This window comes from Netta rufina (genome assembly GCF_964035555.1).
Source record: "Netta rufina genome assembly, chromosome: 2".
Classification (NCBI taxonomy): domain Eukaryota; kingdom Metazoa; phylum Chordata; class Aves; order Anseriformes; family Anatidae; genus Netta; species Netta rufina.
Window position 1 is genome coordinate 140,015,771 of NC_140124.1, and position 27,467 is coordinate 140,043,237.

Below are 27,467 nucleotides of genomic sequence, written 5' to 3' on the forward strand. Positions count from 1 at the left end.
AAGCACGTTCCTCAGAGCAGGCTGCCCAGGTAGGCATCCAGACAGGCCTTGAATATCTCCAGAGAAGGAGACTCCACAACCTCCCTAGGCAGCCTGTTCCAGTGCTCCGTCACCCTCACCGTGAAGAAGTTCTTTCACATGTCAGTGCGGAACTTCCTGTGCTTTAACTTGCAGCCATTGCCCCTTGTCCTATCCCCACAAACCACTGAGAAGAGGTTGGCTACATCCTTCTGTCCCCCACCCCTCAGATATTTATATACACTGAGGAGATCCCCTCTCAGTCTTCTCTTCTCCAGGCTGAACAGACCCAGGTTTCTCAGCCTTTCCTCATAAGGAAGATGCTCCAGGCCCCGTATCATCTTTGTGGCCCTCCGCTGGACTCCTTCCAGGAGATCCCTGTCTTTCTTGTACCGGGGAGCCCAGAACTGGACACAGTACTCCAGGTGAGGCCTGACCAGGGCAGAATAGAGGGGGAGGATCACCTCCTTTGACCTGCTGGCCACGCTCCTTTTAATGCACGCCAGGATCCCATTAGCCCTCTTGGCCACAAGGGCACAGTGGTGGCTCATGGTCAACCTGTCATCCACCAGGACCCCCAGGTCCTTCTCCTCAGAGCTCCTCTCCAGCAGGTCGTCCCCCAGCCTGTACTGATATTTTGGGTTGATCCTTCCCAGGTCCCGGATTCTACACTTGCTCTTATTAAATCTCATTTGGTTTCTTCCTGCCCACCTCTCCAGCCGGTCCAGGCCTCACTGAATGGCAGCACAGCCTTCTGGAAAGTCAGCCACTCCTCCCAGCTTTGTGTCATCGGCATACTTGCTGAGGGCAGACACTATTCCCTCATCAAGGTCATCGATGAAGATGTTGAACAAGACCGGAACCAGCACCGACCCCTGGGGAACACTGCTAGTCAGAGGCCTCCAGCCAATCACCACCCTCTGAGCTTGGCCAGTCAGCCAGTTCTCAACCTACCTTGCCGTCCACTCATCTATCCCACACTTTCTCAGCTTTGCTAGTAGGATCTCATGGGAGACAGTATTGAAAGCCTTGCTAAAGTCAAGGTAGATGAAATCCACCGCTCTCCCCCCATCTACCCAGCTGGTGATGCCATCATAGAAGGCAACGAGGTTGGTCGAGCACAACTTCCCCTTGGTGAATCCATGCTGACTACTCCTCATAACCTTCTCTTCCAATTGCTTGGTTATGGCATCCAGAAAAAGCTGCTTCAATACCTTTCCAGGGACAGAGGTGAGACTGACTGGCCTGTAGTTTCCCGGATCCTCCTTCCTGCCCTTCTTGAAGACCGGAGTGACATTGGCTATCCTCCAGTCTTCAGGCACTTCACCCGTTCTCCAGGACCTTTCAAAGATGATAGAGAGCAGTTCGGCAATCACATCTGCCAGCTCCCTTAGCACACGTGGATGCATCCCATCGGGACCCATGGATTTGTGTGCATTGAGCCCACTCAGACGCTCCCGAACCACTCTCACGTCCACCGGGGGGAGCCCTCCATTTCCCAGACTCTTTGTCCTATTGCCAGGGGCGAGGAGTCTGGTGGGAGCATCCTTGAAGCAAGGACTGAAGCAAAGAAAGCATTCAGTATCTCTGTCTTCTCAGCATCTCCCGTGACCAGGACACCCCCCTCATTCAGCAAGGGACCCACATTATCCCTAGTATTTTTCTTGCTGTTTATATACTAGAAAAAACCCTTCTTATTATCCTTTATCTCTTTTGCAAACCTCATCTCTAGGTGGGCTTTAGCCTTTCTCGTCGTGTCCCTGCAGGCCCTGACAACACATCCATACTCCTCCCAAGAGGACAGGCCCTTTTTCCACATTTCATAGACCTTCCTCTTCCTTTTGTTCTTATTGATGAGCTCCTTGCTCATCCACACGGGTTTCCTGCCCCCCTTCCCTGATTTCCTATTCTTTGGGATGCACCAATCCTGAGCATGGAAGAAGTGCTGCTTAAATGTAGCCCAGCTCTCACAAGTACCCTTGCCTTCTAGCAACCTATCCCATGAGATACTCCCAAGCAGGTCCCAGAAGAGGTCAAAGTTGGCTCTTCGAAAGTCCAGGGTAGCAATCCTGCTTTTAGCCTTACTTCCTTTGCCTAGTTCCATCTGGAATTCCACCATCTCATGGTCACTGCATCCCAAGATGCCCCCAACCTTCACATCCCTAACAAGGCCATCCCTGTTGGTAAGAACGAGGTCCAGGAGCACCCCCCGCCTCGTCGGCTCCTCCACCACCTACGTCAGAAAATTGTCCTCAACGCATTGTAGGAACCATTTGGACTGCTCGTGCCTGGCTGAGTTGCTTACCCAGCAGGGGTCTGAGTAATTGAAGTCCCCCATGAGGACCAGTGCTCGTGATCGTGAGGCTACTAGCAGCTGCTCGTAGAAGGCCTCATCGACTTCCTCCTCCTGATCTGGAGACCTATAGTAGGCCCCTACCACCGTGTCTCCCATACCAGCCCACCCCTTAATTCTTACCCACAAGCTCTCCACTTGTCCTTCACCCTCCCCCAGCTGGAGCTGGGTACACTCTAATTGCTCCCTCACATAAAGGGCAACCCCACCCCCTCGCTTCCCCAGCCTGTCTTTCCTAAAGAGGACATAGCCCTCCATGACTGCATTCCAGTCATGCGAGCTGTCCTACCACGTCTCAGTGATCACAACGAGATCGTGGCCCCGCGACTGAACACAGATCTTGAGCTCATCCTGTTTATTTCCCATGCTCTGTGCATTGGTGTACAGGCACTTTAGGGAAGCAGCAGGTGCAGTTACCCCTGGGGGAATACAAGAAGAAGATACTGGACAGGGGATCGGGAATGCTACCTTCTCTGAGGAGCCCTCAGTCAATCCTATGGGAGAGCTCACAAGTTTTTCCCTGTCTTCAACAGTGACAGTAGTGATGACTTCCCACAGCCCTTCTCTGTCACCTTTAGCTCCCCTCCCTTCCCCCATCAAACCTAGTTTAAAGCCCTGGTAATCAGCCCAGAGAGCTTGCTCCCCAACACACTTGCGCCCCACTTGCTCAGTTGGTGTCTGTCCATAGCCCACATACCTGGCTGCTCAAAGGATGGCCCAAGATCAAAATACCCAAATCCCTGGTCCAGACACCACCCCCCTCAGCCAGTCATTTACCTGTCCTGTTCTGCTCCTTCTATCTGCATCCCACTCACCCAGCAGGAGGACAGAGGAGAACACTACCTGCACCCCAGTCCCCTCAACAACCTCCCCAGGGATGCAAAGTCCTTTTTAATATTCTTCATTTTTCTAATAGCAGCTTCCTGGGATCCAACCTGAATGACTACGAGAGGATAGTAGTCCTCTGGTTTAACGAGTCATGGCAGAGCCTTCCTAACATCTCTGACACGTGCCCCAGGAAGACAGCACACTTCTCTGGATAGGTTATTTGGGTGGCAGATAGGAGCCTCAGTGCCCCTCAGTAAGGAGTCCCCAATCAACAGGACTCAGCTTTTTTTTTTTTTTTTTTTTTTTTTTTTTTTTTTTTTTGTGGCACAGGTTACAATGCGGTGCTCCATCCGTTCCTGATCCTTATGTTTTGCACTTTCCCCAATCTTGACTCTCTTCTCGGGGTTGCTTCCCGGGTTCGGACTACTGCCCAGATCCTCAGCCTCCCTGAGAGCCTCAAATCTATTTCCCAGGGACACCATGGGGGTAGGTGGCACCGTAGGTGTCAGGGGCAGACGTCTCTTTCTGCTCTGAGTTGAGACAAGGGTCCAGCCCCTTGTCTCTTGCGGACAGTCTAGCCCTCTGTTCTGCGTGTGTTCAATGGGGGCAGCCTCTACCCCTAGTCAGGACATAGGAGAGGGCTGCCGAGCAACAGCAGGGGCAGGGAGAACCCTCCTATCTGTCACCCTCAGAGACTCCCTCAGGCTGACGATTTCTCACTGCAGCCCAGCCACCTGCTCGAGGAGTCCCTGAAGCAGGGCACACCTGCACTCGTGACAGTGCTCTCTTCCCTCATGGCCCAGATGGGCCTCCAGATTCCAGAGTTTCCCGCAGTCATCTGTCTGGACTGCCACCTCCCCCCTCAGGGGATCCACCTGGGTGCCCACATGAGCCCAGAGGGGCAGCATCTCCTCTGTTTAGGTTGCCACCTTGGACCGACCGCTGCAATGGGTGCCCACCATGGTGGGGTCTAGGTTCTCCTCCCTGTCCCACTTGAACTGCCCCGTGCAAACTGCCTGAACTAACTGCCAAGCCGGTCCTGTTAGCGTGTCCTGTTTGCGACGCTACAAAACCCAACATCAAACATGCTGTTCAAAACCCAACATCAGCAAATCTTCTTTCATTGACTAATGTGTAGGATTATGAAGTGTGGTGCCCAAAATTCCAGCACATTCTTACTTTCCCTGGTTAATTTTGGAGCGTCTGAGGACACAGGTCAGCATATAGCTCCTAAAAGCAGCTAACAACATTGATAGAGTATCAAGAGTGCACAATTTAGATTCTACATAGGAAAAGAGGAGAAGCTATGTGGATTCTGGAAATCTCTTCTAACTTAATTTTTTATAGTTCCATGAATACATCTTTTGACTTAAATTAAGAAACACTGTACTAAATGAGAGCTTGTAAGATTGGACTCATCTTACTCTATGGAGATTTTACCTGACACAGGACAAGACTTACAGAGATGTTCAGAGAGAGTTTTCACCTTGTTTACAGACTGCCCTGTAAATCTTTTTGTGTAAATAAGAAGCCTAAGGATGTTCTAAAGGAAATCAATCACTTTGATACTTCCAGGCTATTGAAGCTTTCATGTGAGGTGCAACATTGGTTTTCCTGTTTCAGTTATTTATCATCATGCATTTGCTATTCCAGTGTACACATTCTTATCTCAACTTTCTTCTTTGCAGTCATCATCTGGGATAAATAGATTTTATTCTGCAATCCCAGAAACCCTTTTGGAGCTGTCTCATTTTGAAAAAGAAACAAGTATATTTTTAATATACATGTGTTCAGCATTACTTTTTTTAATCATAGATTCTTTAGGCTAATAAAAAGTAGTAAAGAGAATACAAACAGCCTGGAGAAAAAACAGAACCCTCTGAAATCACCAATTGGGAGTAATCCAGAATGAATCGAACTTTGCAAAACATTGGGATTGGATTTTGGAAAAACAGCATGAAAATGATTATTCATATTTTCTTAGACATCTTTTAGCAGTTTTTTTTTTTTTTTTTTTCTTTCCCAATCATTTTCTAACTTACTCTATTCAAATGCTAGAACTAGAACCTTTATAATATTTTTTTGTGTCTTCCAAATGTATAGGTACTGCTACAGCATGCACAAAAGATGTTCAACTTTTTGAGCTTTTCCTTTCTTTTCAATAACTTTCCTCTGTTTCAGATTTCCTTGATCTACTGCCCAGACCAGCTTGGAAATTTGTCTCTTTACTGGTTATTACTTCGTTACCTTGTATTATTTGAAACTAATATAGAGTGCAGCTGGTCTACAATTACTTACTTTTGCAAACAGTGTTGAAGAAGCAACATTTAATGTGGGTCACCAGCAGAAAATCCTAATAGCTTCCAAAATAAAAGAGCATCTAATTTGTTTGGAAGAATAATTCCAAATTATCAGTCAGTGAAGTTTTGAAAAGGTATGCTGTTCTGTGTTTGAGGTATTGAAAGCAAACATGGCAAACGCCTGACTACTGACAACTGTGAAAGAAAGGCACTGCATGCAGAAGGTTGTGAACTGTGCTTTACAACTTCAGAGGGATTATTTAAATTCATAATGGCAGCTCCTCTGATAAAGGGAAAACAGTATCCTCTGAAGAGTGGCCAGCTGTTGAGGGCTCAATAATCAGGCTTTTATTTGGCTTCCCTTCTGGAGTTGCTTTTATCAAAGATAGTGATGCTGGCAAACAAAATAAAGTGCTGCTATGTCATAGATACATTTTTGTAATAATTTCTGGAAGAGCCCAATTTAACTTTGTTTTGCAAAATGTCTGTTAGACATATATCTGTCTGGGTATAGGTCCTAGTACATTTGTCAAGCATAAAAATTAATTTAGATTTGCATGTGTCTTCCAAATCTTTATTTCCAGAACTGTCAGCCTGTTTCTTGTTTGTTTTCTTCAAATATTCAGATATGTATGAGTAAAAAGTATCAATGATTTCATCTGAAACTGCAAGGGCCAACAGAGATGGACAGAGCCTTTTGACATCTTCATGTTTCCCTCTCTGTTTATTCCAGAATAACGTGAATGGAATTGATTCCCTGTTCCCTGGACTGAGGATCTTCATTACTACCTTAAGGAGGCCATGCAGCCAGCTTGAGCCAAGTACATTCTGGCCTTTAATTGGATTATGAAGCAGAACAGGAACCAGAACTGCAGTCACTGTTCTCAAGATAAATTCCTACTGAATTTTGTGTATATGTGACTTGAACAAGAGTAGCAGAATTCAGCCTTGTTTCCTAATCTTATATTTCTTTTGAGGCTTGCACACACATTCTGATTTAATTTCTGCACTTTTGAAATACACCCCTTTTGGTTTGTCTTGTTTAGGAAGAAGAAATTTTGTGGATCAGTTTTCACAATTGTTTCCACATTCAGAAAATATGGTTTATACTACCAAAAGATGTCCCTTTCTTCTAATGAAGGAGGGTTTACTTTCCTTTCTTGAATACCTCCCTGTTCCTATAGACATATTGGAGACCTACAGTTATTCAGGATGATTTTCCAGGGCTATGCTGATGTCCATCAACATGTTAAATCTAATCTATTTAAGAAATCTCCAGGAGTCTGTCTCAACAGCCATAATGGAGAAACAAATTCTATGCCCAAGTCCTTTAAGGGCCTTTTAGCCCTTAAGGTATAGATGACAAAGGACATATGAAGAAAGGACATATGAAGAACCTATTGGGCTAAGGCTTGCTATTTGGCCTTGAAATTAACTGGCTCACAATATCCTTGTCCGTATGGTTTGGCTTACCGAAAAACCTAACATGGACTTGCTCACAGTGTATATTGAGAAAGTCACTGCCCCCTGGGGTCCCCTAGTTGTGTTTAGTAATTGCCTGGATATGTACTGTTTAGATCAGGCTAAAACTATTCCAGAAAAAGGACAAGTGATTAAATATACATAGGCATATAAATATACATAGTACATCCTTTCTTAAGCCCATGTCCTGGTCCTGGTTTGTTGTTAGCACCTGAGGCAGACTCAGGTCACAGTACACAGCAGAGTTCCCAGGCTGTTGGAGGGAAAACAACACAGCTCCTCTCCAAAACTTCTTGCCTTTTCTTCTACTCGAGGCACTTCACATGTACTTATGATAGACAGACATCCCTTAGGCATTTCCAAGTTGGTCTACTGTATTACCAGAAGTGCAGCACAGAATTTTAAAAGAAAAGAAATACATTGCCATGAATAAACCCAGATGAGTCATGAATAGAAGAAATACTCTCTTAACATATGTGTAAACATAAGTTAAATTTTCTATACCGTTCTGATCCCTAAATCATCCATGTAGGCCCTGTTTAGTCCAGAATAAATGTGAGAAAAAAATATGCTATTTTTTTAATGAATTCAACCATTTTAATTTACAGTCCTGGCAACTTCTCTGATTTTCACCATATTTTTTAAAGCTATGTGTAATTCTGTCCTTTGACACTTTTCCTTACTTGACAAGTGTTTCTCCCTTCTTTTCCTCTTATTTTTGAACATCTTCTTCAAACGCATAAGACACACATAGTCCAGTTTTATACTGTTTACACTTCTTTATAGCCTTTGTTTTGAGAGATGTCCTATACTTGTTTTTACTCTTTGCTTAAGAGTGTGTGAGAATGATTGTTCCTCCTCCACTTTCCTGAATCAGCAGAACCACTGAATCCTTCCTGAAACCTTAATCATTGCTACCAGCAGCCTGTGTGCCTTCAATACTGCAGAAGCTCTTCAGAGGTTCTTGGTGTTTGAAGAGAGTGTCTTCAGGGTTCACAGCGCACACCACTGCACACAGTCAGCTCTGAGCACCCATGTTCTTTAAGTCAGGGGATAAGCAGGGAGTTGACAGGATATGTCTTATTCCAAAGAACCCAAAAAAACATCAAAAATGAGCCAGATAAATCGCATCCTTAAAGTTCCCATTTCTCACCATGGAATTCAAAATTCAAGATGACTAGATCAGATGCAATTTTGTTTAAATAGCTTTAGATGCATCTCTAACTGAACCTGTTGTCTCATATGCTTCACTTGAATAGATTTGAGGCTCAGAATTCCAGTTTGTCTCCAGTAGTGCTTCTGCTTGACACACACTACCCAGAATATTTACATTTGTACTCTCTCAGAAGCAAACTCATACCACTTCTCATATTTTCTTCTTAGAGTACCATACAGTTCATACAACCCTGAGCCATGTATTATGCAGTTCCAATTACAGAACAGTCCTTTGTGTGCCACGGGATAGCCTTTGCATTACATGGGAGCAAAGTTCATACAAGCTGCTTCTAAACATAGCCTATGCTCTTATACGCCATGCAGTAATATTGTATGACAAACTCAATAGGACAGAGATTCTATTTTGTGTCCCACCTGGGTAGATTCTTGTCAGCAGAAAGAGCCAATTGCTCTCACTTCCGTTTCCGGAGGCTGTGCAAGGAGTGTGCAATAAGCATTTCTGAGAATGTTACTTGAATTTAAAAATCTGAGTATCAACCCAATTTCACACGTTGTGACTTGAATGTTTAGTTTTACAATGTATAGGTTTCTCTCTTATTATAACTAAATGTGCTGCAATAATTTAAGATGGTTTCTTTTTGTGTTTCATTTTTCTTCTCCAAGGTCATATTTTTGTTCACAGGAAGTGGTGATAGAAAAAAAATAACCATTTAGGCCATCCATATCAATTTTTTCACCGTGTTTTTTTTTTTTTTTTTTTTTTTTTTTTTTTAATAATAATCAGACTCTGTTTCCTACTTTTTTCACCCTACTTTTCTTTTTCCTTAAAAAATGTTCTAAGAAAAAACGTATTATTAGAAGAAATTTTAACTTCATATGACATTTTCAAACTATAATAAATGTTATGCTGTTACTAAGTCAAGACATTTGGTTCTGTGTTTTGTCTCCTCTAAGTAAAATCCAGCATTATGTTTTTATTTTTCTTTTGCACTAAATTTTGGGTTGGAAATATCAGATATTCTAACAGCATTTTTTGGTATTTTTTTTTCCTATCTCCATTGTTTCACTCAACATTTCTGAGACAGAAATCTTTCAAGTTGTAATGGAGAATCCTTTTTTTTTTTTTCTAGTTAGTAAGTTACCTGGTAATCTCAGAATGTTTTAAAAGTTATACATTTTTTCAGCAGTTCTTCCAGTTGGTGTAATTAATTGTTCTCAAATGTGCCAGTTTAGTCTAACCTTCCAACTCTGAAAAATCAGATTTCATTTTTTTTTTTTAGCATCTTTTCCACTTTAGATGAAAACTATATTATGATCCTTTTATCAGGCAAACAATGAACAAGATTTATCACTCAGTAGAGTCAAAAGAATTTCAGGAGATACTTACCTGTAATTCTGCTTTTCATTTCCTATGTGAAATCTGTCATACTGTGAATATGCCCGGTTTCCTTCCCAGTCCATTAATTCAATTCTTAGAGAATATTGCCTCTGACTCGTCATTGCAAAGATAAATTCATTCCCTAGCCAATGTTCACCTGATGGGCTACCAAAACCCTATAAAAAAATGGCAAAATAAATAGATATAATTAGTGCAATTGGTAGAATCTTTATATAATAATAAAATCATTATTGCATTTTTACCTTTGCGTTCTAATTACTGGTCACATAGCTTTCTGTGCTATGTGACCAGTAATTAGAACGCAAAGGTAAAATGCAATAATGCAGTCTGACAACCTCTAAAATGTGTCAGTAAATACTTACCACGTAGGAGAAGAGTTGTGTAATTCAACTGATATTTTTAAAGGCAGTTGAGATTTTTCAATTGAAAATTACAATTACAAGATATTAATAGTATGATGCAACATCTTTAAATGGCAATATTGAACAGTCAGCTTCTATAATACATTTCATATGATGTTAATATGACTAATTAGCATTAAGACAATTAAACCAAAACAGAATTCTGCTATACACTATAAAAGGTTTAAGAGACTAATCTAGATTATACCCTGAATTCAAATTAGCTGTGATGGACAACTCATGCTTTAATGTCTGAAAAATAAATTAGTGTACCTCTGCTATGACTGTCTGTCACAACAGAAGGAAGGAGGATTTTGGTTTAAAATCCTTTTCTGTATATAAGACCTGTTGGACAGGATATGGCCTGTGAAATATCCCCTGTTATAATATGTATTTCTCTCATTCTTAATCTGTTAAGGGTTATATTGTCTAGGATTTTGTCTACTATAAAGCTTATTTTTCCTCATCCTGCTGAGGTGGCATAAGATATCTGTATGTGTTATTTCATGTTAAGATCTTTAACTTAAGGAATTAAGAATATTTGTATAGACTATCCCAAGCACAGGAAAGCATACTGTAACTTTATTTTCTAAGAATGAAAAATAAGCAGTAGTACAAAATTTAAGTTACTTAATTCTTCTCGCGTTTCATATATTCAGATGGTCTTATTTCCAGTTAAGCAAGCTATCCACTTTTCAAACATGGAAAAATAAAGTGTGACCATTTTTCAAACTGCACTCTTAAACTGATATTTTTGTGCATCTTCCAGGTTTAAAAGTTGTATAAATTTTAATTAATATTTTACCATATTAAATTTAAAGTTTCCATTAATGTAATGAATTTCATTTACTATTTATATATATATATTATATTTATATATTTAATATGTAATATGTAATACATGTATGTAATATTAAAATTACTGTTCTTTATAAACTATTACTTTAGTCATACCTGGGAACTGCCAGCTTCATTCTTTTGTCCTCAGTATATTAAAATTGCAATCTATTTCTGTGAAGATCTACTTCAACATGACTACTTCATGCTTATTCATATTTCTCAAGTTAGGAAAAAGGAGAACTGGAAACTTGCTGGTTTGCCTATACTGATATCCCAAGAATGTTTTTAGAAGACTCTTGTGAAAATTTCTTCATCATATGAAAAGAAAGATTGGATTATGTTCTTGTCTTTGATACAATTCACCCTCTGTAGCTAATCTGTGACTTCCATATATACGAAAGAAACAACAGAAAAGAACAGTAAAACATTTCTACTTTTGGAGACTAGACTGGATCCAATCTCATGTATTTTCCTTCGTCATTCACAATGGTACATTTCTCTCTGCAATAACAATTGACATTTTCTCCCAGTTTCAAATCACAAATTAAACCATGTGATCTGTCATTAATTGATTCATTGCAATTTTCAAGAACAAATGTGAACATTTTCAGAAAGCATTTATTTTTTAAATGAGGGCAATATGAAAAGACTTCTTTTGGACTATGTTTCAGGAAGCACGGCCGAAAGCACGACAGACACCAGTAGAGTCAGATCATGCTCCATTTTATTGCCCAAATAGCCTAACTTTTATAGTGAACTTAACAGGGGCGGACAGTGTTTCACACAAGATTATTGGTCAAAAGCACTCAGACAAACAACTGCAAGAAAACAACCCCACCTGCAAGAAAACAACCCCCTTGTGATTAGCAGTCACATAGACCTTGTCCTTGAAGCCAGCTACTGGTAACAATATTTTCCTGAATTCCTCAATTGGGCAATGTGGGAACACTGTCATGGGAACTTCTCATAGTTGCCCTGGTAGCTTGGTTTGCTCAGCTACAGCAAGCCATGGTATTCTTGCTGTTTCAAAAATCCCTCAACAGGACTAGAAGTTAGGGAAATATGTCTGTAAGAAACGTTCAAAAGAAATCAACGTCATGTAAGATGTTTTAGTCACTCCTAATGTGAGATGGAAACACTGAAAATATGGTCCTCTCTCTTTTGTTGTCTTTTCTCTTTCACTGTCCAAGCTCCAGCCTCAGCTAGTTGGGGCATATGAGGATGAAATCCTGCCTTCCCGGTAGGTGTGCTGCCCCTGTTTGAAGGTGCATCATAGCTAAGACTTTAGTCAAGCAAAGCACAGGTATCCTAGCTGCAAACTTCTAAAGAAAATGAATTTGAAAACCTTGGACTGTGATGACTATCAGAGAAGACTCAAGCTGAAATATAGAAGGATATTATTATTTGGCATTTCCTTTCCTGCACATTCTTTAATTATGTCCTTATTTCTAATTGATAATTTCCTATTTAAGCCACTGTAAAATTGATTGTAGCTAATCCTGTCAAAATCTTGCTCTGACCATATCAGTCTCTCAGTGTGAGCCCTGCTCTTCAAGCAGGGCTCCTCAAGCTCCCCTGCTCCATAATGCTGTGTCTGTATCTCTAACCTACTGCTTTGATTGCATTTGCATGCATATTTGACTTTGTAAATACTTCCCTAAAATACAAGGGCTCCTTCCTCACCAGCATAAACTCTAAATGCAGCTAAATAGCTTTCAACATTTTATACTTGTTCCTTTTGTTCTTTTATAGAATCATAGAAAGGTTTGAGTTGGAAGGGACCTTAAGGATTATCTCATTCCAACCGTGCTGGAACACCTCCCACATTTCATCTCCTTGCCTTATCTCTCTGCCCAGTGGCTCACACACATGGTCATTCCTTTTCCAGAAACTTTGGCAGTGCCACACCAGAGCAGCCAGTGGTTGATCTCTGATCAACATCTTTTACCCGTGGCCACTGCCACTTGTTGCCGAGGAACATGCTTTGCCGTGACTACCATGGCAAGCAGACACTTTCCCCCCCTAAAATCCAGAAGTCAGAAGTTGGTTTATCATTGGAGCATAGGTGTTTAAATACCAGCTAAAATATATTTCTTTAATATCTGTATGGTTTCTTATTCATAAAAGATATATTATTCCTATCAGCTCTATCCCTTTAAAAGAAGATTTTCAGGAAATCCTTTCTCCCATTTTCCCAGTGCTGTCAAGCAGAGGGATCTCCCCTTTGAACTGTGGCTTTATTGAACTATATGTGTCTTATCTTATTTAGATTACAGCCTATTCAGGATGTAATACATGTGGCTTTTTAACATTATGTGTTCCCATATGTGTTCTATATAAACTCCAGACACCGTATATAATTATTCTGAAATAAAAACAAAAATAATTTTTCTTATTCACATTTACACTTTCTTCTCCCTTTTCTCACATGTTATTACACTAAGATGAAAATCTATCACTAAGTGGTTTGCTCCCCTGACCAGAGGAAATGAAGTTGCAGCAAAAGAGAACAGAAGGAATATAAAAAGAAATATAAAAAAAAATATGGGGAAAGTCACTACATAAGTTACGTTAGAAAGAGCTATATTATTGAAACTCAGTAGAAATTACTAGACTAAAAATATTCCTGTTTCATTTGCACTGTTGAATCCAATGAGTAATAGTTTTGCTTTACTGAAGACCTGCATTATTGAAACCAATTTTCATTAAAAACAAACAAACAAACAAACAAGCAAAAAAAACCTGTATTTTATTTCTTTGTCACGAGCAACTTCTTTTTAATTAAACTCATTGCTGCTGCGAAACCAAGGAAGTAAGTGGAATAGAAAAAGTAACTCTGAAGAAAGGAACATTCCTAAGAATGGGCAGTATATTTTATTAAACACCTGATATGTCTGGAAAAGCAAACAAACAAACAGGTATTCCTATTTAGACCTATATATTAGGTCTAAATCAGACAGGATTAGTACATTTATGCAAAGCAAAGAGTTGAAAACAATAAAATCTCATTATGCCAAACTCAGCTGTTTACATCTTGTCTGCAATTTACTGCCCCTGTGTCAGATGTGCCAGAGACTTGTGTCCAAGACTTGCATGGTCGTTGTAGTTACCAGATATTTGGGCTTACTTCAAAACTACACCACTTTTCTATTTTATATCTTACTTAGACTGCCACTGGTAAAAGAACACTACTACTTTACCTACTTTTGTGTGCAGAGGAAAATGGCGTATTCTTCTCAAACAAACAAACAAAAAAAATGAAAAGCATGAATTAATTTTTAATTTCTATTCCCAACCCCAAGGGTGGCATAGAAAATGGTAGTAAAAAAAAGGTCATGCCAAACTCTTGATTTTTCTTCAGTGTCTTTAACCTTCAAATACATCAAATACAGCTCAGAATTTTATCTTCAAATACTTTTTTTTTTTTTTTTTTTTTCTCTTCAGCCAGAAAACTTAAGGAAACAAGCTAATGAAATTGTGAAGCCCACCTGACTGCTACTTTTGCACAATGCCTTTTGAACACTTTTGAGAATGGGATAGACAAACAAACATTCACAAACATGAAGTTTAGCAAAGTTTCAGAACTGCTGCCTGGGACGAGTAGCCCCAGGGAGAAAGGCTACCAACTACCAGCTAGTTCCAACTACCTCTATCAGCAGACACAGACTCACCAGCCAAGTGCAGATGCTTAGCACATATTGCCTCTGAGGGATCCTTAGACATCTGGGAGAAATTTGAGGGACATAAAAGGGGAACTCAAGCTATTGCCACAGAAAATCTTAGAAAGTAACAGATTAGGGAGATTATTAATAAAGTGAATGGCACTTCTATGCGGTACACAGAACAAAAAAATCCACAGAAAAGCAGACCTCATTAGTCTTACTGTTCATGATGCAATTCAGTAATCATTCAGTACTGAAAATCAAATAATGAAAGCCAAGCATTTTAGTTAACAGAACAGTTATGCCCATACTGTTGCTTAACTCTGTGGGGCGTCAAGTGATAAAATGACTTCAGCCTTGCCTAAAACCATGTTTGTTAATTTCTATAGACTAGAAGTTTCATTTTGAGAGTAGCTTTGGGCATAGTGTTTTATCTTAAAAGTTAAAATTAAAAGCTACATATTACTGACCCTAAGCAGTCACCTGTCATTAAATACATTTTTTTTTTCCCATTAGATATCGACTCTGTAAATATACTTGTCTTTTTTTCATTACTTTTTTTTTTTTTTTTTTTTAATTTTTATTTATTCATATGGCTATAAGAGATACTTCATGTTAAAAGCTTTGCACTTAAACTCAAGGAAGCACATGAGGTGATCCAAGTTATCCTCAGCTATCAATCTACTAGGAGAAGGAACATCTGTATTTTGTGAATGTGTTTATAGTTAACTACATTTTACGTCCCTTTAAAACCCAGAGGGCTTTAAGTACTGTTCCAAAACTGCATTCTAAGTGACTAAGAGACACTATTTTGTCATTAGCTTTCTATATTTCGTCCATTAGATGTTTCCAAGTACAGGGATTTACTCCTTAAACTTTATATTTTATTCCAAAAAACTAATTTTGCTTTTCCATTAAAATCTGCAAAAGGTTTTGGGATGAATGGCAAACCAGACACTTTAAGTTCCCAAAAGAGTGGTTATCATAATAGGGAAAGGCCAGAAATTTCCAGAAGTTTTCAAAGCTGTCATACATTTTCCTCATTAATACTCTATGGAAGCTGGGAGACTGCTTGCATTCACTAATATGCTTTCTTAACGGCCCACCACTAGCCACAGGCAGGATACAGAAATATCTACAGTGTGTCTATATACACTGACCTAGTATAAATTATTTTCTTGTTTCATTTCATTTTTCACAAACTGGAAACATTTATATTTTTGCTGCTGATGAAAAACTGCATTATGATTGTATTTTGGCCAAGTTTGATAAAAATAAGTTGTTAAAAAGATGTAAAAGATCACAATAAGTCAATGTTTTTGTTTGTTTGTTTGTTTGTTTAAAAAAAAAAAAAAAAAGGAATCATCTGTTAATGCTTTGTACTACATTTAGAATAGATTGTTCTTGTAGACATGATAACACAACTTATTTTCAGACCAAAGAAAGCAGAAATTATACATATTATTATACATATATGTACTAGGATGAAGCAAAGGTTCTTTACACCTACAGCTATATAGTAAATTGTTAAATTGTGTATATTCAGACACAATGCCCAATTGTTATGATAAAAAAGTAAAAAGAAACAAAAATATTTTCCTGTTATATGTATTAATGCATTTAGCACCCAGAATCAGAGAATAGTACCATATTTTATAATATTTACTCTAGATGACATCCGGGTTCAATATCAGCTCATTTCCAATTGCACAATCATTAACAGAGACAAAAGTACTAAAGCAGTCATGAGTACAAAGAGGCTGAATTCAGTACTGGTTTAAAAAATGACCTGAAGAATTTACAGAGTTGATACTTATTCAAAAATAATAAGTAGGGTGCAAAAGAGTTTTATTAGGCTTGGCAAAAGCTGTGGGGGTATTCTGCTTGAATCATGTTACTTCAAGTTCATTAAACAATTATCTCTCTTACTTTATTTATTTTGTCTGATAATGTTCATAGGAAGCTTTGACTTTTTATAGACAAAACAAAATTGAAACCAGACACAGTCAATATATTCTATGGGTTCATCTCCTGTCAGACAATTCACTGAATAAAGCAGATAATAATTCAGTGTTTTAAAGCAGCAGTGTCTTCCAGAAGACATAAAGTGTATTCAGCTCCTTTTGCCTCAGCTGAGAATGTGGAATGGATTTTGTTTAAGATAAATTCTAAATCATTCAGTTTACTTCTCCATTTCCATCATGTCAAATTATTCATTGTATATATATATTTAAATATAGAAATAACTTTAATTTTCCTCAAAGAATGAATGAGTTAAAGAATGTTAACTTTAAAAATTTAGTAAAATATTTATAATTATTTCTATGAAATACCCATAAATATTTGGTGGAAAGTTTTAAAAATATGTTTGGAAGCTAGAGGTACCTTCTGAGAAGACTAAAACAAAACTTAAGTTACTTTCAATTTAAATACAGAAACGAATGTCTCCACCAGTGTTCCAAGTTTGAAAAGTACCTCTCGCAATCTTGTTCATGTCCTGCAGCAGTTCAGGTTGCAGCACTTCATTCTAAACCAAACGTTTCAGTAGACATACAGAAGTTAAATTCACTTCTTCCTTTCTCTTTCCCAAACACACACAGTATCAGCAGTGTGTGTTTCCCATGAAACACGCTTCCCAGCCTTCCCCATGAAGAAGAATCCCAGCATCAGAGCTCAGGTTTGAAGTGCAAACAAATGGTACCTCTGGCTTGGCAATGTGCCCCAGACAACTAATTTTCCTCCACCGATCCACATCAAACACCCAATCTGGCCCAGCCAGATTGCACATCACTGAGGCACTAATAACTGAATGACACTAGAAAATGACTGACACCAGACTTAAATAATTATAGCGCTAATATGACATGAATCCCAAGGTGAAGGACTGCTCTGGTGAGTCCCAAATGGAACTGATAAGGCGGGATGCACCTCCCTGAAGAGAAAGCTGTGCCATGATGAAAGCACACAACTGTCATTTGGAGAACAGCAGAGCAGATACCTAATGATCTCTGCTAAAACTCTGCTGAATCTTCAAATCACTAATTAAAAGCAAACATGCAGACAAAAACCTCTCAAAATCTCACCTGGATGTTGTACAATAGCATGTCCATTTTTGGTAAGAAAATTTCTTTAATAAACTTTAATCTTAATGATGATATTCTAGGAAAGGTTGTTACCATGATTACGCTTAAGAATTAAGATAAATAATTGTTTAATTAAGTTGAAACATTGCATACAATTTATTAAAAGTCTTACATGTAAGGAATAACCTGCATGGTTCTGTTAACAGACTGGAAGACTACATGGGCCTTATCAACATACCCTGATGGTGTAAAAGCACTGAAGACAGAGTAAGCAAAAGTGCCAACACCACTCTTGAAACTGGTATTAATATTTGGTAATATTTGCATAGTAAAGACTGCTCAGTGTAACACAGTTAAAACACAACTGTGCTACTGTTAAAATAACACTTTATTTGTTTATTTATTTTAATTTTGCCATCCAAAAATATTCAAAAATGTAAAGATGAGACCTTCTTTGGTAACAGCTCCATTGCCCAGTCTAGTGATCCAAAACTCTCTGGAACAAATATGATTTCATCCTTGCTCCCTTAGATGTAGTAGAAATGCACGCTGTAGCTTAAGCCTTCATCAGAACCCAATTACTTTCATGAACATGTTTTAATAAAAGTGAATACTGTCTCTCATCATTTTGCTATCATGTCTGTCTCCACTGGACATGCTTTAGACTCAGCAAAAGCAGAGAACATGCTGGCTCTTTCTGTAACACTGATGAAAGTAACAATCATCTGAGTAACAGTTTAAGTCAGAAGTGACTTTTTAATAAAGTAGGGTGACATGTAACTCTTTATCAAAGAGTTGTGGGTCTCCATGAAAGGCGTTACTCACAGAATATCTTAATGCACGTTCCAGTCACTAAAAATCATTTCCTTATATTCAAATTACTTTGTAAATATTTCAAAGAAACAAATGACTTCCATGCCATATATCCCAGTCTCTTGAAGTAAATGGCTTTTTCAGATGCAGACAATTTGTAACTCATGACTTTGAAATGTACTATCGTAAGGCATGTACTTGTGCCTATGTCACAGTTATTCGTATCTGAAGTGTGCCTTTTTTATCCCCTTGCACTCCTAATTCTCATGAGCTTATCCATTTAACATAATAATTCTACTCCTCTCCCTCTCCCCCTTGCCTCCCATCTTGTTTGTTTCCATTACAGAAGCAGCACGCCTTCTGTCTTTTCTAAGGACATGTTTTCCCGAGCTCTTGCCTTTCTCACAGGTCCATCCTTTCCTCCATTTTTCAGGAAGAACCATGCTGATATTGCAATGTATTTTATATAATTCTTTACACTACTTCCAGGGAAAAAAGTGAATTGGTTTCTGCAGAAAAAAATAAAGTAAAGTATAGGATGTGTCTCCAATACTACAGAGAGGCATATAGATAGACGGATGGATGGAGCACAGGTAGTGCTCTGAAGGCTCTCCTGCTTTCAGGAAACCTTTTATATTCTTTTCCTAATCCCATATCATCTTCAAAATGCCTCATGTTCTATGATCCAGCAATTCTTCTCTTCACACCTGTTTCACTCAGCCACAGAAGAAAAGAGAAACTGTTCTGATGTGTGCTCTGAAGTCCCTACTGAAGCAACAAGTCCCTGCCTTTGCTGAGATGAAGAATAGAATAATTTGTACTTAGAGCAAAAATTTCTCGCCTCTGAAAACAAGGCAAACTTATGCAAACTGCCAGTCGAGAATGGCCCATTACTCCTAACTACTTGGGCATTATTTAGGGAATTAAGTTAGACCAAAACTCCAATAAAAAATTAACATTGTGGATTTTGTGTCAAAAGTCTGTGTTCACACTTAGGCTATAGCTCTGTTCAGTGTGCTAGCACAGATATGGTAAAGGAGTTGAAGAAGGAGAAACTGAATCAAATGCAAGTAGGACCACCATCCTCTTAATCCCTTCTGTGCAAAACAGGGAACCACAGGCCTTCTTGGCAGAAAGACATAAGATCTTATTATAACATCCTGTTAGCTAGTTATCAAGAGCAGCTGCATATCTTTGCCCTTGGTGTGATCCTTCATAGTCAGATGATTTTGGGGTAACAACAGTGGAGATGAAAATTTCTTCTAATATGAGAGCAGTCAAAGATCACACTTTTCAGGTAATGTACGCATGTTATGGTTTTGTTGCTTGGCTTATGCTTCTTTAAATTAATGTCTGTGAACAAAAAAAAAAGAAAAAAAAAAAAAGAAAAAGAAAAAAAGAAAAGGAAGATTGATTTGAATGTAGCTCAAGCCAAATCAATGAAGATGTTTTACATCTTACTGTTGTAAAACCACAGGCACGTTGGTAGCTAGGAATCTCTAGCTATTACATGTATCATTACAGACAGGTGAAGTTAGTGTCAGTAGCCATTGCTGTACTTGACATCCTGTGAAGCCAGTGAGCTACATTATATGCTTGCAAAAGAACATACTATTTAGCTCACAGTAATTGCTTTTCTTTATCCTAAAAGGAAAACATTAGCATCAATGAAGATTCAAAAAATGTGCTTTTGACAAAATCATCTAATATGGAATAGTCACAGACAGAGTATTGTAACCATCTCCAGAGCTGTTATTTGATAGTATGTGAGCTCTGTTTCAAAGAACATGGAAATACAGAAATGTGTCAGTAAAATTAGACTACTGTACAAGTGGTGTAAAGATTTTGTGGCCATATCAATGCATAACAGCTTAATTACTGATAACCCACAAGAAGATATATAATTAATTTAGAATAACTAGATTTAATGAAACTGAGGACTACAAAATATATTTTTTTCATAACATGAGCATTCAAATTTGTCTTTTTTTTTTTTTTTTGTCAAGAATATTCTACTCAGCCAGGCCATATGGTTTATGTATTTTTTGTTTTAAAAATAAACACATGTGCATCTAAAGTTGTTCTCCACAAAAATAATGGAACAAGAATCATAAAGCATGCACAAACAATTTAAAAATGTGCCTTGTGCATTGCTTTTTACACAGTCTGTCTCACTTGAAAGAGAAAGTGATGAACATAATAATCTAATATGACAGGAAGGGGGCAGAGCTCTGTCTGTATTTTTTTTTTCACTGTTTCTTGTATTTGGGGAAAAAAGGAATCTGCATACTCTTTGTAAATGGACAAAATTGCAACAGAGAAATATTCATCATCAATTAATGTTCCAGAAGGGAACAGTACAACAGCTTGAGGTTTTGCCTCTTGGCTCAGGTCAAACACAATGTTAATTGTGGTGAGGACTTATTTTTAGAAAAAAAAAAAAAAAATCAAGTTAATATTGCTACTGAGGCAATATGTAACAAAACAAAAGTCAGAATTTGGAGATAATTTGAAAGGTGGGCAGAAACAATTGTACCAAAAGTGAACATAGGAATAGCTGGAGACCACAAAAGGAGTTAGGAGACCACCTTCTAAAACAGGAGCTAGACACTTTGAAAATAAAAATTAAATGTAAGTGATGTCTGGAAGTTTTCAAAATGAACATGGCAGACAGAAGTAAAATCTTTGTTGGAGCAGTAGCTCTTGCTATGAATAGTTCAGGCAGACTCAGAAGCCTAAATACACAGCTTACAGTCAGACTTGCAAGGACTGGTGAATAACTTAACCATTAATTTGACTGCCGCAAGACAGACAGTCTTCAAGAAATTGGGAGAGACTTATCTTTGAGCAAGAACTTACTCACAGAAATGATGTGTAGTAACCATACCAAAAAGGTTTTCATTTTCATTTTCATCATGCCAAGAAGAAAATTAAAGATGTACTTACAATGTATAGAGGAGTTCAGATGTCTTTTAGGTAAGCATAAGACATGGCTCACAAGACTTGCTACACCAGTTATAGTTCACTGAGGCTCTGACAAAAGTCAGATTATTCCAGATAACATAATCCAAATGCCCACTAAAGCTGCATTGAGAAATATTTCCTGAGAAAGTTCTGATAACCACCTCTATGGTCCAGCTCTCATTAGGCCATAAAAAAGTCAAAATTATCCTACTCTGGCATCTTACCACATAGGCACTATGGAGCTAAAGATCAATCTGACCCAGCATCTTTAAGAAGAAAAAAAGAAATCCCAACACAAATGAAATGTAGATGTGCTTTTCGGGCATGCACAGATGCTAGTGATGACTTTTAAGATAAATTGGCAGCACATTTGTTTTAAGCACTGAACTGGTGTTGGACTCAGATACTAATCAGGAACATGAGGTTAAGGGGGTGTGAAATTTACTGCTGTAGTTCATGCTTGCCTCAAAAAAACAAAAGAAAACCAGCTGCTGGTCACGAAGATAGGGGGTAGTTACCATAAAGCTTAGAAATGCAGCTGTGGATCTAATATACACTTGTGATCCCAATCTAGATCATGACATTATGAACGATTAAGAAAGTGATAGCTTTTTTTCATTAGAGAAAGGAAATGGCAATACTGTAGCAATAAAGGCATGCAGTACAGTTAAATACTGACATGCATGGAGAAAAAAAAAAAAAAAAAATGGCAAGGAAAAGGATTGCTGTGAGCTGGCCAAGGCATGCAATTTCAAATACCTACTGAGAGTCTTTACTCAATGACAGAAAGAAAGAAAATATTTTAAAGGTCTGAGGAAGACCCCAGTTGACTTGGCTCCCTAGAACCCCTCCAGGAAACTGATAGTGAATGTTTAGATATTGAGCATGGAATAATTTCTGTGAGATTCATGGAAATTTTTAAATTAGGCATGCTGAAAGGCTAGAGAATAGGGAATCCAATATCCATCACCCAATTTGGCAGAAATGGAGACAATGACTGGGAAAGGTATATTTATCCAAGAACTGAAAATCTGGAATTTGAGCAAGGAGTCTCAATAGCCAAGTTAGCACATGACCTAATACTTTGTTTGGATGTGATTATTGCTAATGACCGCCTAATAAAAGCCAGAAACTGCCTTAGAAATTCAGCCTGTAGAAACCCCCTTTATAAAAGTGGCTCAGGTAAGCAATTTTTTTTTTTTTTAAGACATTCTCTTTCCAGAAGTCATAACTCTAATTCCCACTTCAAACAAGGAAGTATGAAAAATGGTAGAAACCTGCTTCAGGGTGATATTAGCTGCTGTTGTTAAAGGAATTACTTGATGCTCAACTTTAAATGTTTCTCATAAGAAACAAATAGTAACATGGAAAATCCACTGCAAATACTGGTAAGAAAAGGACAGGAGGAGGAACTCAAAGGATTCCCTCTGAAATTCTTCAAATTTGTATATCTGAATATTTAAAAGTGAAATTGTTGAAGAGAATTTGTAGTCAGAAATGAGTTCTTAGGAGTGAATGCAAGAATTATACTGCATGGCACATGACTGAGGCCAAAAATGAACGATACTGGTAAGCACTTTTGCCACTGAGAAAGAAGATGGCATCGCTAGTCTTGTATAGCAGAATAGAAGTGAATAAGAGAATTTTTATTCATCAGCTACTGTTTTAGGTACCAAAGAATGTTTGATTTTATTTTCCAGAGTAGAGATTGGACACCTGCAGCAATGGAGCCAAAAGAAAAAGAAGAAAATGTTAATGCCACTACTATTGCAGTATCACTGACTTTCTGCTTATTCAAGTATGGATTGAGCTGTGTATTTCCTAATTTTGAAATATTTATAGCTACTTTATCTCTCTATCAATGTGTTTCCTGTGTTGGTGTCTGGAAAATTGAACAGAAACTCAGGTAATTCTATATACACTGAAGGCACCAGCATGAAACTGAATAAAAGACAATGATCGTCTCAAAGACTGTCTGCAGGGTGAATTGGTGCTGGGTAATTCCTGTAACCCAGCAGTGCTGTCACTCACCTTTGCAGAGATTATGCCAAGTTGCTGAGAGAAGCTGTGTATGCCCCATCCCCGGAGGTGTTCAAGACCAGGTTGGATGATGCCCTGGGTAACCTGATCTAGTGGGTGGCATCCCTGACCATGTCAGGGGGGTTGGAACTAGATGATCTTTAAGGTCCCTTCCAACTCAAGCTATTCTATGATTCATTCTATGATACACCCTTTATGAGTTACCTGCTATAAGGACCTCAGTTTATAGTCAGAGAAAATGTGCGATGGCCTCCTAAAACCAGACAAGCCAGTAACTTCTAAGGGTACTTGCAGTACTGCAGTCTGGTGGCCTGAGTCCCAGCTCAAAAGCTGTCAGTCAGTAGCTGTTTGTAACTGAAAATTTCCCAGTTTTCAAGATTCTTTTCCAATAAGAACCAAATGCACTGAAAGTAAAAGAACCCCCAGAGACTTATTATTGTTGATATTATGTTGTTATGATATTGTTTATTTCAGTTAGATTAGAGGCCCTAGTGAACTACTAGCAAAACAAGAATGTTTTAGCAAATCTGGAAAGCAATGTCTGAACTCGTTTTAAGAAACATTGCATCTCCTACCATACTACCTCACTTCCTTTGGAAGAAAGAGCAGGTAGATATGTCAAGAAGGAGCTATGATGTTATCTAATAAAACCTGGACACACTTTCTGAATAATGAGGAAATTATGACATCAGTGATGTTCTTGAAGCTCATAGTCCATCATATTTCAGTAATCTGCAGAGTTTCCACTGTCCTCCATCATCCAATATTTGTTCGTATAAAATATTCGCAGCTAGGAACCTCAATTAGTTACTTTAGTAGAACGGTTCAGAAAGCAGAGACAAACCTATGTCCCAACTTTTCTCATTACTCCTAGGATAATTATCAGTAAAAGTCCAAAACAGATCCTTTTTATTTGGTATAAAAAAAAGTATCTCTTATAAGAAAGACTATGGTATCTGTAAGGAAAAGCAAAATGAATTCAGACTGCATGAACCAGACATAAACTTCATAACTGTTAACAGGTTCATACCATTGCAAAGGAAAGTTTTAAATAGAAGAGCTGTTATTTTTAAGTGGTCTAAGAAAATTTTCAGGAGAAAATACCAGAGTAAATCTCAAATAACTAATGTAGTGTCTATAAGTTCAAACAACAGATATGTAGAGAGCTAGTTTGTTTGCATATACAAATTCTAATTTCCTTGTAAGTAAAACTAAGATAATCTTAAAATTTCTGGTTCCCCAAATAAATTATGTTTTAAAATTTATTTGACTCCAAATCAAAATAGAGTAGAATAGTTTTCATATTTTCTGCTAACTTAAAACTCCAAACAGAATCTGATTTTTCATTCTGTATGAATTCTAAAAAATTGTGTTCAATTTTGAAAATAAATTCAAAAATATTTGTTATTTCAATATTATTTTTACTTCACATATATTATGAAATAGATTGCATCGTCTAACTTTCCATAGTAGGAGAGATCTGAATCCAAATGACTAATTCTATCCCTGTAGCTTATATTTTCCAGTGATATACAAATATTGAAAACAAAGGATCCATGGAATCCAAAAGGACATTTTGGTTGTTAAATAATTTGATTTTTTTTTTCTGAAATAATAAGTTCCATAAAAGAACTTTTTCCCATATAAATTATTACTGATGTAAGATTGCTTTCTTATTAAAACATTCTAAATTCTATTTTCATATGGTGTTTTTTGAAAAACATTGGAAAAAAGATTTTCCTATTCCAAGCTGATTGCATAGTTCTGAAAATTTCATTGGGAATGTCACTGTAATATAAGCCAGTCCATAGGGACTCAAAGAAAAGGAGAAGCTCCATCAAGAAGTGTGATCATGGAGCAAATGAAAAGTTCAGAAGTTGTTTAGACTGGAGTAAAATTTTTTTGAGTTTGCAATGGGAAAATAGCCAGATAAAGTCATGGCATCTGTAATTTGGTAAGTTATTTATTTTCTTTTAATCTTATCTGAAGTATCAACATTTCCAGTGCATTGGCTTGATTGGCAGAGGTGTTGTATGGCTTGGGATAGACCCCAGTAAAACTCTTCATTCCTATCTAAGATGCTCCAAGTTCTGAAGGAGCTCCCCTTAGCTGAAAACATCTATGGATTAGGAACATCATCTCATCCTCATTACACGTTAACATCAAAGCAAGTCAAAACTTCAGAAGGGCAGACAATGATATTCTTTACTGCTTATGCCTGAGCATGACCTCATTTTAAACTTAGTAACTGATCTGACAGAAAGCCTACGTTATGGGAAATAATACCAAACTAGTTGAGTAAAAATAATATTATGACTTTAAAAAACTAACAGACTTGAAAAAGGTAGCTCATAAAAGACTATATCAGACCATTATAGACAGACCTATCAGCATAAGACAGTACTAATTGACAGTACTATTTGAAATGTAACCAACTGTACAGCTATTCCATATTTTTCACCTTACCATTTTGTATTCTTTCCAGCCTTTTTGGAAATCCAAACTCCCGTCTTCTCGGTGCTGTATAACTGTCCATCCTCCTCCAGCTATTTCCATATTGCAAAAGACCTGTGCAGTAATAAAAAAAAAGAAGAGATACTTGCTTTGGAATTCTGTCATTTTAGAGAGGCGAAAATGTGAATAATGGCATTAAGGAAGTCTGTTTTCCTATGGATTCATGCCTCATTCTCACAACCCTCATTAGAACATTCTGAGCTCTTATGTTCAGAGTAATTATCCCTGTAAAGTTTCCTATTCGTTCAGCATATTGTACAAGAATATTTCCCCATCACCTCCCTCAGCATCCTCAGTTTTCCTCTTCACATTCCTTTTATGTTCCTTCTGTATTTTCTCTGCAGTTCCCCTGAAACTTCTGCCTTCTTCCAAACAGAGGTGTGTTTTTCAGTGATAATAATGTTCCCTATAGTTATATCACATTCTAAGAAAGAAGCTTTAGGAATTCTTACAGGAAATACCAATTCAAGGGGTCCAAAATGTAGCAAAGATGAGATTATTCTGGTTTGACTTGCATTGTAATGTGTCAGTGTGTCAGGCAGTGTCTGAAAACACAGATAATTGATCTCAGTCTAGCCTGTTTTGTGGATGACAGAGAACATAGGAACAGACTCAAGTACAGAGGTCTTATCACACTAACACCTGTGCTGAACCTCTAAGATCATATCCTGCCATCATTGCACTGATAAAATTCTAACTTTGATATTGAAAGTCTGTGTATTAAGGGTAATTTAACAGTTTAACAGTGTTGCTGAAGCTTAATGTTAGAATATTGTGTCAATTGAAATCTATTAACAATCTTAAATTTTAAAAACGGATATTATTTTTTTATTATTTTTCCACTCATTACATTATCTTTTTTAAATCATACAAAATAAATTATGAAAAATTATGAACACTGCTTAGCCATTCACTTTTCTTGGTGTGTGGCAAATGATAGTACTCATTATTATAGGACACTTGATTTTAAGACCCAACTAAGTCTCTCAGTGCTACTCATTGAAGCAAATTTTCATTCCCAGGTATTCATCTATCACATAATGGCACTGCAGCTATCCTAAATTTCACTTGACTGTGCACTTGTATTGTTATAATCACCTTTTTTAGAAAGATGTTCATATGTAAGAAGGTCGAAGAGGTGTCATCTACCTGCTTAGCTTCTGGCATTCCCATCAACAAGGCAACACTGGACAGTAACTTAAAGCTTTAAGTTGCTTTGCCAAATTGAAGGTTAGTATCCAATACAGTTAAATAAAAAATCTTCCTTAGACAGCCATATTCCACCCTCAGGCAAAACAATTTGAAGTATTTCCTAGTCATAAGCATTGTCATAGTAATCCTGTGCAAGTGCTTTTGTTTTAAGTTGCTCTAGGCATGCCAAATGAAGTCCCAGTGTAGGTAGAGGAAGGAAACAGAATATTGAACAGTGCAAGCATGTGAACTTGATTTAGAGAAACCACAAAAAAAAAAAAAAAAAAAAAAAACAACACTCATGACTGCTTGACAAACTTCTTGGCCCTGTTCCTCATTCAGGGAAGACACTGTGAGTCAAAACATTTATCTACAGGATTTATTTTTTTTTAGACTGATTTAT

At 37.9% G+C, this 27,467-nt stretch overlaps 1 protein-coding gene across 1 annotated transcript in view; it reads right to left on the bottom strand.

Moving 5' to 3' along the window:
• The window catches only part of ANGPT1 (angiopoietin 1), a gene marked incomplete at both ends in the record, with an annotated part of 194,545 nt that overhangs the window by 36,831 nt on the left and 130,247 nt on the right, over positions 1 to 27,467 (bottom strand). Inside the window, 2 exons of the mRNA XM_084282716.1 lie at positions 9,545 to 9,711; positions 25,826 to 25,927. Coding sequence (XP_084138842.1) covers positions 9,545 to 9,711; positions 25,826 to 25,927 — 269 coding nt within the window. The remainder of the gene's footprint in view (positions 1 to 9,544; positions 9,712 to 25,825; positions 25,928 to 27,467) is intronic.